The sequence below is a fragment of the Anolis sagrei genome, chromosome 1, assembly GCF_037176765.1.
Source record: "Anolis sagrei isolate rAnoSag1 chromosome 1, rAnoSag1.mat, whole genome shotgun sequence".
Taxonomy (NCBI): domain Eukaryota; kingdom Metazoa; phylum Chordata; class Lepidosauria; order Squamata; family Dactyloidae; genus Anolis; species Anolis sagrei.
The window spans coordinates 242,667,279-242,681,553 of record NC_090021.1 but is presented as its reverse complement, the minus strand read 5'-3'; the positions used below and the strand labels follow the sequence as shown (position 1 = coordinate 242,681,553).

Below are 14,275 nucleotides of genomic sequence, written 5' to 3'. Positions count from 1 at the left end.
ACTCTGGGGTGTGGTGCTCATCTCCATTTCTAAGCCGAAGAGCCGGCGTTGTCCATAGACACCTCCAAGTTCATGTGGCCAGCATGACTGCATGGAGCACCATTAATACCTTCCTGTCGGAGCGGTACCTATTGATCTACTCACATTTGCATGTTTTTGAACTGCTAGGTTGGTAGAAGCTAGGGCTGACAGCGGAAGCTCACGCCGCTCCCCGGAATCGAACCTGCGACCTTTCGATCAACAAGCTCAGCAGCTCAGTGCTTTAACCCACTGCGTCACTGGGGGCTCCAGGTTGGGCCTTATTCTGTGCAAAATTTGCATGTGGGTATTTCTCACAGAAAATAGTATTTGCTGCATGGCAAATAATATTTCAATATTAATATAATTCCTGCACAGAACTCTAATTTCACCCCGTTTGGATTGTATGCAGACTAAATTTCCAATTATGGCTGGTCTTCATCTGAATGTTGAGGGGGCTATCCATGGTGATCAACCCATTTTGGTGACCAGATTCAGCAGTATAAAAAGATCATTTAAAGTTCAGAGTAAAGTCCAGAGTGGACTTAACACCCTACCACTATGGAATACGCCAACCACAGTTATCCTCATGTGGATCAATTCCATATGAATTATCTCCAGGATGGTATCAATAAATCAACCACTTTATTCATACTCTGCTTTTACCCATAAACTGGGACTTCTGGTAGCTTATTACAATGGTTATCAGATTTCACAGCTCAGAAAAGGCTACAGATTTGTGAATGCAGAAACAGTAATGTTCTTAAGAAAACAAGATGCATGAACTGAAGTTAGACAAACTCACGCATTCCCATCTACAGTGATACTTGATTCTTTCAGCTCCAGAAGCACACCATCAATAGTGGCAGTGAAGGAGATGACTGTTCCATTCTTGATGCTCCTCATGATCTGAATATTGAAGTCCTGGTGGTCATCTTTGCAGTGGGAGGCAAAAACATAGTAGCAAAGTCCAGGAAAGTTAAATTTCATGTGGTCAAATGTTTGAAAATGGAAGTTACCCCAAGTGGAACATTCACTGCTGGTGACTCCTGCATGTTGGACTACAGAGAGAATCAAGAAGGTTAGAAGGATAATACAATGGGATACAAGCATTTATAACCATAGTATCATATCTAAACATTCAAAGAAAGAGGCTAAAAAGTGTGACACAATTATTAAACAATAGCAAATATTTACATATTACTTCTGTCTTTGAAAACCTCACATCCTGAGTTATGTAGATCACTGAGGCTACCATATTGTCCCATTTATTTAATTTACTCTCTACATTTCTCCTGCTAGTTGAAATGGGAAAGTAAGGAGCAGATTGAAAACCAAATAGGACAAAGGAAAGTAAACGAGAGCTTTAATGTACATGTAATTGATGGCCTCTTTATATTAGCCACCAGGTGAAGTGTCCTTCTTCACCTGCCTTAGCCATAGAAATGGAGAGCAGTTGGGGCAAATCTGTTATCCTGCGCACTACTCCCTCACAGCAATGCTACCCCCATCACATGGGGCAAGCATTACTCAGACAGCATAAAAGTGTGCTGGCTCCATTGGAGCCAACACAACAAGATGCCTCTTGTGTTGAAAGTGAAGTGTCAAATGATGCTTCTACTCCAGTTGGAAGTTGCTTTGTGTCATCTGTGGAAGCTCCTTTAATGGGTGGCATGCTCATCCAAATTGTAGCTGAAGTGGAAGCATTGTAAGACACTTCCAGAAGTAAGTATGATAAGGAAGGAGACACATGAAGCAAAGCTCAAGCAGCTAAAATTACATGGTGGCAGAAAATGAAAGCCAAGAGGATATGGTGCCGGTGACAAAATGGGGACTTGGCACCCCACAAATAAAAATTCTGCCTCCAAATGCATTTTTCTTTCAGCCCCCAAATTATGCTTTGTCTAAATATGATAATGCCAACAGAGCAAGTGATCACATGCTTTAATGCTGCAGAAATGCTTGAAACAGCACATTTGATTTTAGTGTTTGGACCTGACTAGAGATGCCCAGTGCTCAGAAATGGGTTCCTGAGAGTTTTAGTTCACCAAAGGTTCCATTCCTCAACTTCATAGATTACTGCATGAATAGCTGACTGGAAATAGAACAGTATTTCCAATTTACATTGGGGTATAATAAATCTTTTGAACACCTTCATATCCCATTCAATAAAAGAGTTCAATGTATGCTTAAGCACTCACATTTAAATCAATATATATCAATCCTGTTTTAAGTGCAGACAGCTGATAGTTGTTTTATTATGTGGGAATCAGGTATAATTAGCTCAAATCTAACATTTCATAGCATCTGGACAAAAAGTATGAAAAAACAGATTTTCTTCTTACCCTTCTGTATCAATGTTTTGCTGTGGCAGCAACTGCAGAGAATGCATAAAATCCACAAGTGGCTTCCTTTCATTATTCCAGTCATCCTAAACAATTTTCTCCTGGGAAGTGATTTCTTTCTTGTTCTTGGTTTATGGTCCAATTATTTTGGCATATGAACAAACAATGAAACTTTGGAGTCTCAACAATGACTCCTCACCAGTTTAAAAGAACTGAGAGGACAACTTGTTTCTCTTGTAGATTTAGAATGATAAAAGACATTTGGTTCTTTATCTCCATAACATTACATTTAAGCTTTGATTCTGTTAGGGTTTCCGACTTTCCCCAGACTAAGCTTGGATGTGTTCCACAATCCAGACAGGTGCCAAAAAACCTTCATCAGCTGCATGAAGCTGTGTCTTGATTTCCTTCAATGATTTTACTGCATTGCTCATGAAGTCTGCCTTGAGACACTAACCTATGCATCCACGTTCCAGTCCCATTTTGTTCAATATCTTTAAGAAGAAAGGTGAGCAATCCCAAAGTCATAGGTGCACTTGAAATTATGCTTCCTGACGTTTTCCCTCCATTTTTTTCTGTATCTAAAGACAAGAGGTCACAAAGGTAGATAACCTGTGTTTTGCCTGTTGTACTTAAGATTTCACATGGCAGTTGGATGTTCTGCCATACAAAATAAACAGAGAAGGAAACAGAAATTTGTGCTAGAATACTTCTTCCTGGTATAGTTTTCTACAATGTGTATAAATGTAGATAGAGATTAGAGCTCGGTTAAGGTATTTTGCAAGGCGATTAAAACAAATGTATGTTGAGAGAGAAGGTTAACACCATCTCTCTTTTCTCATTGCTCTTTTCAAGTAAAGAAAAATAATCAGATATAGAGAGTCACTTCTATACTTACAGGACTGATGGGTTTCAGGGCATCTTGGGGAACTGCTAAGCTTCCCTAGGTATCAAAGCATACAGAAAACTCTCAGGACAAATAGCTTTGGGGGAGGACGTTTGATCTTTGTGAAATGAAGTTAACATGGAGGTGCCAATCTCTATTCATTACCAATGGTTTACAAGACTACTCATTGACTAAAAGTGAAGATGTTTGGACGTGCCTTACATTTTGCATGCATCACACACCAGAAAGAAAGAAAGAAAGAAAGAAAGAAAGAAAGAAAGAAAGAAAGGGGAAATGCATGCTTTGATCCATTTGTGAAATTTGGAGCAAGGCAGATAGAGCAATTTCGAAGCCATGAATCATGAATCTTTTTGATCTACAAGCTCTGGACGAAGCAGCAGAGTAGGGCCTTGGATGGGTCATGTGCGCTGTAGGTAAGGTTGTATGGAATGTGAGCCCTACAATGAATGGTGGCAACTGCTGTCCTCACTGAGTACATTTTACTTTCTGCCCATCCTTGCCCTCATCCTTAGGCATGTCTTGACAGAAAGGCACTAGATCATTGAAGAGTTATGGAGATGCCTGAGTCTGGCCAGAGAGGACCTCCGGTCAAAAACATATCATGTCCAAAGGTGGGGAACAAAAATAAGGGCCATGCATAAAAGCTGACAACACATGGCTGGTTTTTCTCTTTGATTGTCATCCTCCTGCTGTGACAGCTAATGGATTTGTGAGTAGCATTGCAAATAAAGTATTTGTACCACCCAGCTGGGCTGAATGGCTGGAGTATAATGTGCCTTAATTGATGGCCAGCAGGGAGGAGAAAGAGTAAAATGCATAATTATAAGCAGATGCTTTTAAGTTGTGGGATGTTAGTCCACCAGGATTTTGAGGAAGTCCTGGTCACACCCACAGTTATCACTTAATGTAGCTTTCTGGAAAGGCTGGCAGGGGGATTGGACTGGATGGCCCTTGTGGTCTCTTCCGGTTCTATGATTCTAAATGCACACCTAGGCCACCAAAGTTGAATCACCCCTTTACTAGTCCAATGCCCTTGTTTAATGTTGGATCTTCAACAGAGGGTACACTAATTTTGTTGTTTCTGACTGAAATAGACCAATCCTTTATTCCTTAAGGATGTTTTTACAGCAACCATGACCGATTATTCTCCAACTTCTATTTAAGTACCAAGAGCAAATGGGAACCTGCCACATTTTGAAGTAGTCCATTTCATTGTCAAAACAATTGGTTGTATTTTTTCTGATATCTAGCTGAAATTTATATTCTTACAATTTTCACATTTTAATCCTGACCCTTGGAACATAAAATAAAAACTCTCCTTTTGAATGACAGCTTATTAGAGAGCTGAACACTATTTTCAAGTTTCCTTTCAATCTTCTTTTCTCTGTGAAAAACATATAACACAACAAAAAATCTTCATATAATTTATCTTCCAGAACATTTCCCTCCTTGACACTTTGCTTCTGGAAAAACAATTATAAACACAACCACAATCATATCTAACCTTATTTTTGTTTCAGCTGAAATTAATTTTGCCATTTGACTAATGGACAGTAGAACCAATGGCAGAGAAGAGCACTGCTAGCCCAAACCTAGGGCCCTTTTACACATGCTTAAAAACCTGGAAAAAAATAGGATATAAGGAGGGGTGGCTAAATGATGTTTAGGGAAATCAGTGTGGAATCTGGTTAAGAGCTGGAAAGCATAGGTTTAGAAGGCGTACTTAAAACCCAATTCCAGACAAAAATTGTACATTTTCACATGACTATATCTCTCTGCTATCATGGAAAACATGTGACTTTCTTTTGCTCTCCTGGTGTGGACTGCTCCAGTGCACATGCACATTCTAAAAGTCAGAAACTGCTGATAGGGTTGTCAAAAATGGAGCCATGTTCACACAGGTGGCTCAGTCTAAGCACAGTTGGAAAGCAATTAGAACTCCCTGCAACCATTCCTTAGTTCTAATATTTTTAATATTAAATAGAGCTTGAATGTATAAGTGGATTAAGAAATCTGTTTGTGTACATTAGATTCTCCGCATGAGCGCATATGGGATCCAGCACATCTCAGAGAGATTTTTTTAAAAAAAACAAACTTCTGCCAGATGTCCTCCCCCCCTCCCCCCCCTCTATCTTTCAGACTTGTAAAATCCACTTCAAAGTAAGTTGTGCGGATGGCGGGGCAGCATTTCCCAAGACTTACAGTTCTGTGTGTGGACTTGCTGGTAGGTCACGAGAGGTTTTGCCCCACTGTTTAAACCCGCATTTTGACTCTGTCTGGAACTGCCCCTAGAGAGCAAACCACTGCCACACAATTTTTTCTGGCCCTGTTGTTGTCCAAACATACCACTTCTATTCTTGAGTTGGATTGGTCAGTGGTTTTCCTCAGAATGGCTATGTGTCCTTTGCAAAGACAACCCTCTATTTCTAGTCATGCACTTTCATGGTCTGCTCCTTACAAATACAGTAGAACTTCTACTTAAGAGTGTCTGAACTTAATTGTATTTTTAGTTAAGAGCTGTCACTTGGCCTGGGTTTTGTTTTGAGATAAAAACAGCATTTTGAGTTAAGAACTATCACCAGAGGGAGTGCAAGAGTGAGAGTCCAGGGCTTTAAGGCTTCAAGGGAGCAGCCTCTTTGCCTCGTGCCTCCATGCCTTGTGCTCTTCTGCACTTTGAGAGATTGCTGTCTGCTTTCCTCTTGTCCACCTTAAGGAACTTTGAGTTAGTTGATATTGTGTGGTTTTTATTCCTGGTATATTTGAGCTTATGAAGAGAGGGGAGAGAGAGAGAAAGCAAGAGAGGGAGGGAGGCTGGAATGGGTACAGTATGAAGACAGTGATGCTTCTGTCAGAAGCACAGAAGGAACTGTGAAGTGACTGGATGGAAGGTCAAAGTCTGGGTGTAAGGCAGGAGCTTATAGATACTTCGAAAGTGGGAACAGCAACCAATAGCAAAACCCATGGGGTTCCAATGAAACAAATGAGTCTTGAAGGAAAAATGCAATATAATTCCAAAAAGTTTCTTAATGTTTAAGTTTGTTAATGTATATGAGAGACACCATTTTATTATGTCATTGTATATAATGGGACTATAAATGTTGGCATCCATGAGGGATACTGGAACCAAAAGCCCAGCACATACCAAGGACTCACTGTGTTATCTTGGAATTCCAAAGACCAGTTCTTACTGCTATCGTTTGGGGACATTTGAGATTTTATCACATTTACTGACAAAATTGAATGCAGAGACCTCATTTTTAAATGTGCTTTTTAATTATTAGAAGCAAAAGAAGCTGATTCAAAACAGTTCAACTTACAAAATCTCACTTTGTTTCAACACTCAGTAGAAACCTTTTCTTCAACATGTTTGGTTTTACACAAATAAATAAACATAACAGAAAACTATCAGAGGACATGGACTCTGAGAGCTATGGAAAATAAGGCAAAATTATTTCTGAAAAAAAAAGCTTAATTATGTGAAGTTGCTATCTTTTTTTTTAATTTTTACATTTTTTTAACCTGATGTTTAGGTTAAGAACATCAGTCCCATTCTTCACTTTACTGTTCTTTTAACTGTTCTCTTGATTAATTCTGTTCATCTTCCAGTCCTTAGACTGTGCCATGCTACTTTCGTCTTTGAGATTCTTCTGCTGCATCACAGTCAGTCTCTTGACATTCACAACTTTCCACGTGGAGGTAGCTATGCTTCTTGAGCTGTTTATTAGGACATATCAGTGTGATGTCTTTCATGGTGGTTTTTGACTCCCTGCAGCAGCTGCATTTATGTTCCATTGAGTTGGCTTGAGAAGAGTATCTATTTTATGAAGAGATGAAAACAGTTACTGAATTGTTTGCACAACAAATGGAACAATGTCTGAAGAACTGCCTGGGTGTTAGGATTGCAAATAAGCAATATTAGACTTACTTGCAATCCTAAATTCCATTTTTTCCATTTCATATACATTCTAGTATAATACATTTTAAACATCTATTAGTGAGCCATGAAAGTTGTTATCTAAACCAGCACTGAAAAAAAGTCATCGAGTTGGAAGAGACCTCATGGACCATCCAATTCAACCCAGTCCAAATGCCAGTGCCACAGTACTAGTGCAATGGACCTTTCTTCTCTTTCCATCTGAAGCCCTGAGAAATGACTCCAAAGAGCTCCAGGAGAGAGAATGAATGCCTTTTTTGTTGGGTGAGATTGGTGGTTTTTATAGAGACATGAAATCATTTCCAAAACTGTATTCAGTAGGATTGACAGATTCAGTATTGTTTATCAGCTGAAGAGCATCCCAGTCCCAAGACTGCATGGCCAGAGCCTGAGACATAGGGACAGTGACTGGGAAGGTCACAGGTTACAAGGCCTGGGATGCTTTTAAACATAATATATTAAGCATCAACTGGAGCTACTCATACTATGCCTCCAAATTATTTTTAAAAGTAGGTCTAAGAAATGAAGTAGTGTACAAAACTTTACACTATCAACTTATTTCTCTCAGTTAGTCTCAAAGGTGCTCCAAGTTCCATTTGCATACCAATACAAACCAATGCATCCTACAACAATAGGAACCAGCACCATGCAATTTAATATATATATTATTTTTGAGGCTAGCTCTTGCCTTGAGATTCCTCTCTTGACTCTTAGTCCTGGAGAAGAGGAAAGTCAGGATCAGGCCTTACAGTCCAGGACCCCAAATACTGAGAGCACTGAGTGCCTAAAAAATCTGAACAGATCCCCGCAAGGAAACCTTATTCAGGTAAATTAGCCAAAACTACTGACTTCCCATTTGCACTGTGCTTGAAAGGAAATTATTCTACTAGTTCATTTATCCAAATGACCTGTGGATGTCCAAAACACTGGGCTATTTTGAAGGAGTCTTTTCATACATATCTTTATTTGGTTTACCATTGTATGTGGCACAAGTAAAGGTACCACAGTAAATCTGATACAATTGGATAGCTGTAGTATGCTTTGCATATACATTTATTTGCTTTGGCTATTGGTTTGTTTTGGCTTACGTACTTTGATGAAGTTGTACATGTTCCCTCACACTGGTTCACAGCAACTAGGTCCTCTGAACGACAGCCCTCGTAAGTAATGTAGTCCTTGCTTACAGAAGGATAGCATGTTGGTGTTGTCTCTGATGTCACATAGTGGCCTGTTGAAGAAATTTGAAGAGATATAAATACAAACACTTACCGAAACCTCTTCTTCTTGTTATAAGAGTTCAACCTTTCATTAAACACCTAATTTGTGATATGTAATGTCCTCCTTTTGTTTTCTTTTAAAAATTTAATTAAATTTTAATAACTTCAGGCTCAAAGTTTTATTGAGCATTTTTGAACAAAATGGTCACTTCACTGAAATACACTAATATCAAAACAACAGTTATGTTGGTAGGGATATATAACATGATAAAGTAATATGAGGGCAACATTATTAAATACATTGAGAGAATGCTTTCATTGTGGAGAAGTGAATTTGGATACTCCATACTATCAAACCCCAAGTTAGTGCCAAGTTTGTTTTCTTATCACTTTGTATGTGCATGTGTACAACAATTTCTTGAAATATGATTTCTTTCCTATATTTTAGCCAGAGCTTTAAATGGGGACTTTTTTGGATTACAGTTCCAAAACTTCTAAGGCAGAAAAGTGAGTGGTCATGTTGACTGCAAACTTGAGTACTGTAGTAAAAAAAACCCTTTAAAACTCTGAATTTAGCATACAAAAGCTACCTTTTCTTTTCATGTTTTGCCAAATCAAAACACAGTCTTAATTGGTGAAGATAACCATGCAACAGGATTACTCCCTGGCCCAACAACATCATGTCATTGTAGGACATGGAGTAGGACATTTGGATCTGGAGTAATTAATTCATCTATTTTCTCATCCTTTGGAATTTTCTTGTAGCAGGTTCTAGAATGCATCTACCTTGTAGAATTAACACATTTTGACTTCAATTGCATTGACTTAATGATATGGAGTCCTGGGGTTTTAGTTTGGTGAGGAACCAGTACTCTTTGACACAGAAAGCAAAAGATCTTGCACCATTCACATGATTCCATAGCATTGAGTCAAGGCAGTTAAAGTGGTGTCAAATTGCATTAATTTTATGGGGCAGATAGACTCTTATTTAGGAGGCCTCTTTGGTCAGTGCGTAGCGGAGGGCATTTCTGTGGACTGAAGAGACTTGTGCCTAATCAAAATCCCATTAAGACCCTGCCTTTGTATCATTTCCATTTTCTATATCAGAGTTTCTCAAACCATGATGTTTTGGACTTCAGCTCCCACAATTCCTAACAGCCGGTAAACTGGCTGAGATTTCTGAGAGCTGAAGTCCAAAACATCTGGAGGAGCAGAGTTTGAGAAACACTGTTCTATATATTTCCAATTCAATAGGCTTCTCAAATGACTACCCATGAAAAAGTAGAAAGGACAAAGAAAAAATAACGAACGAACCACTAAGCTGTTTCTAATAAATTGTTAATGTCTGCAAAGGCCAATTGAGTAAGGGCCTCATCATACAGATGAGCTCCCCCCTTCCTCATTTTCTGGCAAAACAGAAGGCACGTCCTCCTTCCTTCCCCTATCACATGCATGTTGCCGCATTGCCCTTTTCTCCATCAGATGGGGAAAAGGGCAGAAAAACTCAGCTTACCTTGTATTGCTGGCAACACCACTTCGGAGATCAATGGGTTGGGGAAAAACCATCATTGTGTGATGGCACTCAGCAGACCCCATCCCCGAAGAGGAACAAGGGGCCAAAAGCCCCTTATGTGATAAGGTGGTAAGTCTGTTTCAAAAATCCTCATTCCCATGAGAAAAACCCTAGCTTTTAAGTAAACAATTTCAGTTCAATATCTCAGGTTTATAATTCTCTGGCTCTAGAAAATATTTATATATATTAGTTGTCACAAATATTTAAAACATATTATATCATCAATTAGCAGAATACACATGTATACGTATGGATGCATTAATGCAGCACATAATGGAGTAGATTAAAGAGAGAGGCAGACAGTTATAAAGAGAAGTAGACATGACATAATCTTTTGAAATGGATATATAATTCTGTTATCATACTTACATGTTTTGCAACAGCCACTAGGCAAAAATGAAATGGTGCCCTAGAAAATAATATTTGCATTATTTAACTTTGCATCCACCTAGAACAGCAAAACCTCACACTGTAAACAAATGTGATCCAGCTCTATACTGTAATAACCAGGTCACCCTCACATATGTAATAATTTATAACCCATGTCTTGTTACTTCAGTGTCACAAAAAGGCAAACATTCTGTAAATGTTTATTAAGAGAAGCTGATGTATAACTATCCTGAAAAAAGTTATTTAAAGCATTAAACTGATAATGCCCCAAACCTGACTATTCTATTCACCTTAAAAGGTGAATAGAATATGTTCTCATTTAATAATTGCTGGCTTCTAATGTCAATTACTATATATATATAAAGAATGGGCAATTGCTCCTTAAGAGGCTTTTGACACTCACCAGCCTCACTCAGCATGGCCCATGGTGAAGGATTATTGACTTGTGGTCCAAACATTCTGAAGACCAAACGTTCTCCAGGCTAAGTCTATACCTATCAATCAAGCATCTAGCTGAATCTTCTTTCAGATCCACCTCCCTACACATTTTAAATTATAGATATTTGTAGGGTATAACAGAAAACCCAGCTGTACTATTTCTTGCTCACAGTGACTCAGAATCGAACCAGAAGTTTTCACAAAATCAATGCACATAGTGAACATTCACTCACAGGTTCACATCTCTCCTCATTAAACGGTGGGCAGCTAATCACAGAAGTGGAAGAGATCAGCTGGTTATTGATCTTCACACAGCTGTAAACAGTGCAGTTGTCTTTCGGATCACTCATTTGTTCACCAGGCTGGATAACAAAAGGGGACAAACTTAGGTTGGCTAAACAACTTCATGTTTTCCATAGGCATTTTTCCTCACTAGTAACAGAGTAGTCATTGTAGTGGTATGGCTTTTGAGAAAGGTTAAAAAACACATTTTGCCACCCTCCCTGGCCATTCGAAATGACAAATTTCATTCAGATTGGACAAAGAATCTCCACTGTAGGAACAAGGAGGCCATATCCTATAATGTTCAGGGGAGACCTGTCTTGTCTTCTGTTAATTATAACTATTATCTGTTCAACCAAGAAGTTATGAATTTTTTTCTTGTACTATTTTTCTTGTAGTTATGAGCATTATCCCAGACACATATCAGGAAGAACAGTCAAGGTATTATTGAAAAAGAAAATGAAGTGTAATGTAAAAATAAATGTGCTTAATCAATGTTTGCACTATTATTTTTGCTTTCATCCCCTTTATATTTACCGAAAACAGGAGGGATACAATAGTTTCTTTTGTTTCTAAAATAACTGAACATCCCCTTAGACAAATTTGATAGAGAGAGACTTTAGAATCTTGAAGACGGGAAGTAATGCAAGGGACTAAGGGTGAATGTTATATATTTATGAGAAAATATCCTATCATTTTTTAAAAAAAACTGTAGTAATTGGGATTTTTTCATGCAGCAGATATTAACAAATTACAACGAAATCAGTGCAACATACTTACTCTTAAGAGGAGAGCCTTTTCATTTGTTTGTGCCACACAATATGTCTGCACACATTTTCCACAGCATTCACCAGGGTACAATATGAGAGAATATCCCTAGGGGGGAAAAAGAGACACAATCAGGTCTACCTGGAGCAAAGTGATAGATAGTGTCCGCATATACACGAAGTCAAGGTAAAGTAAAAACAAAATAATTAATCATCTGCTGCCTGTGCTCATGACTTCTCTATAGCTAATGATAGTTCTGGCCCTGCACAGAATTATGTTGGACAGGTAAAATCTCCAGCAAAATGTTGCCGTGTGTCATTTTCAGCCTTCATCCAACTAGCTTTGCTCTCTTCTCTTCTGTTCAATTCCCTTTCCTCCCAACACTCAGCACTATTTAGGTTGCTTTTGTTCTCTCCTCCACAATATCTATGTTTTTCATCCAAATTATTTTTTTGCACTTCTACAAATATTTTCCTAAATAAAACCAAATTAGATATATTGATTTATTTTGTTGATTGATTGATTTTGCTGGAAGAGACAAAGAAGAACCCTTCCAATATTCTATGCACAGAAGTCATTGTGACTGGCATGTCAGCTCTGGTCACGGGATAATATTTTTAACTGGTTCTCTATTCAGCAGAAGAGCTGATGGGCCACACACAGCTCTGCCTGTCAACACCCCACCTCTGTTTATCTGCTGTCTGAAGCAGTTACCTCCCTATGCTTATGGTAGTGCTGACCCTCCCCTTGAGACTACCGATAGTCCCTTCTGCATGGTACTTTTACTTACCATGCTTTTACTTACCATGCATGGATTACTTTACTTACTTTTACTTACCATGCATGGATTTCTGCATGGTAGTGTCTTTCTGGCTACATAATTTTTTTAATGTGTCAGAAGCGACTTGAGATACTGCAAGTCGTTTCTGGTGTGAAAGAATTGGCCATCTACAGAGACATTGCCCAGGGAACGTCTGGATGTGTTACCATCCTGTAGGAGGCTTCTCTCATGGCCCTCCATGGGAAGCTAGAGCTTACAGATGGGAGCTCACCCCGCCTCGTGGATTTGAACTACTGATCTTCAGGTCAGCAGTTCAGCCAGCACAAGCGTTTAACCCATTGCCATAAGTGTATAATCCCTATACATTTATGGCATTGTGTATTCTATGCAATCTACTATGCAAGCTGGCGATGTGGCTATTTATAAGGAACAGAGACTGATGTGGTGCTCTTGACTGTCCCATCAGCAGAAAACTAAACATTCAGTCCCCATTTTACAGCAATCTTCCACAAATATGTATAGGTCCTCCTGCTTTGTACAGGCGCTTTCATTCATTTATGTGTGTGCTTGTTTTGAAGTAGTTGATTCTTACTTGTTCGCATGTCACATTGCATGGGACATGGCCACAGGTTATGATATTCAATTGTGTCTTCTTGTCTTGATTGTGAGTGCATAGACATTGCTCACACTTCGCTCCTACGACTTCAGAACCAGGCTGGAACACAGGAGCAAGACACAAAATGTTAGCAAAACAAAAATGTAGAAGAGACCTGCTTAAATTCTGGTTAAATCCAGAATGGCAAGCAAATTATCCACTATTCAATAGTTATTTGATGGTGAGGATAAGGAGGGAATGAGCCTGAGTAGGAAAGCTACATCTCAACAATAAGATAAATATGAGTGAAGCTATGCACATTTATTTGCTTTCCAGCAAGTTTCAAAAGTTACTTTTATTAGACATTTTGAAGGTATTTTAGGAACATTTTTCAGGTTTGATGCCATTTCTCTGTGAGGTTTTCCTCCAATAAACCAATGGAATGTACAGGAAGACTTACAAATATTGCAGCAATTAAGATGATGATGATGATAATGATAATAATAATAATAATAATTTTATTTCTTGCCCTCCTCTCCTCATGGCTCAAGGTGAGTTACAACATTTTAGTTGAAGTCTATTCTTTTAACTATACTATTAATAGTTTAGTTATATTTTAATGTTCATTTTTGTATGTTTTCAATTGTATTGTTCCTTTAAATTGTAAGTTAGAGTCCTATTTTACAATACACATTCACCTAAAAACATTTTTTAAAAAAAATATATTAAAGCATGTTTCCACAAAATATACATTAAAATACACAAAAAAGGGATTAAATATAAGGTGCAAGTTTAAAATTAGTCATTAAAACTGTCTGGGTAGGCCTGCTACCATTGACTGAGTACCAACAATAGAAAATGGAACTGCCCAGTTTCTATTAATTTAGATTAGTAAAAGTAGATAGTAATATATCACTGGCAGATTCTAATTTTCCACATAGAGTTATAAGTTTTTTTCTTGAATATTATCTGTATTCTGTCCATCTCATGTACATTTACAAATTAAATCCCATTGCGTTTGATGGGG

At 38.3% G+C, this 14,275-nt stretch overlaps 2 protein-coding genes across 2 annotated transcripts in view; both read right to left on the bottom strand.

Moving 5' to 3' along the window:
• LOC132762552 (mucin-5B-like) overlaps nucleotides 1–1,693 on the bottom strand; it is a 70,119-nt gene extending 68,426 nt beyond the window's left edge. Inside the window, exons 1-2 of the mRNA XM_067466556.1 lie at nucleotides 1,549–1,693; nucleotides 824–1,079 (exon numbers count right to left, since the gene is read on the bottom strand). Of these exons, the coding sequence (XP_067322657.1) occupies nucleotides 824–1,079; nucleotides 1,549–1,693 (401 nt within the window). The remainder of the gene's footprint in view (nucleotides 1–823; nucleotides 1,080–1,548) is intronic.
• Nucleotides 1,694–6,767: 5,074 nt separating this feature from the next.
• The window catches only part of MUC2 (mucin 2, oligomeric mucus/gel-forming), a 78,592-nt gene continuing 71,084 nt past the window's right edge, over nucleotides 6,768–14,275 (bottom strand). The window contains exons 44-49 of the mRNA XM_067466526.1: nucleotides 13,246–13,368; nucleotides 11,885–11,980; nucleotides 11,056–11,184; nucleotides 10,364–10,403; nucleotides 8,297–8,432; nucleotides 6,768–7,084 (exon numbers count right to left, since the gene is read on the bottom strand). Coding sequence (XP_067322627.1) covers nucleotides 6,895–7,084; nucleotides 8,297–8,432; nucleotides 10,364–10,403; nucleotides 11,056–11,184; nucleotides 11,885–11,980; nucleotides 13,246–13,368 — 714 coding nt within the window. The 3' untranslated portion in view covers nucleotides 6,768–6,894. The remainder of the gene's footprint in view (nucleotides 7,085–8,296; nucleotides 8,433–10,363; nucleotides 10,404–11,055; nucleotides 11,185–11,884; nucleotides 11,981–13,245; nucleotides 13,369–14,275) is intronic.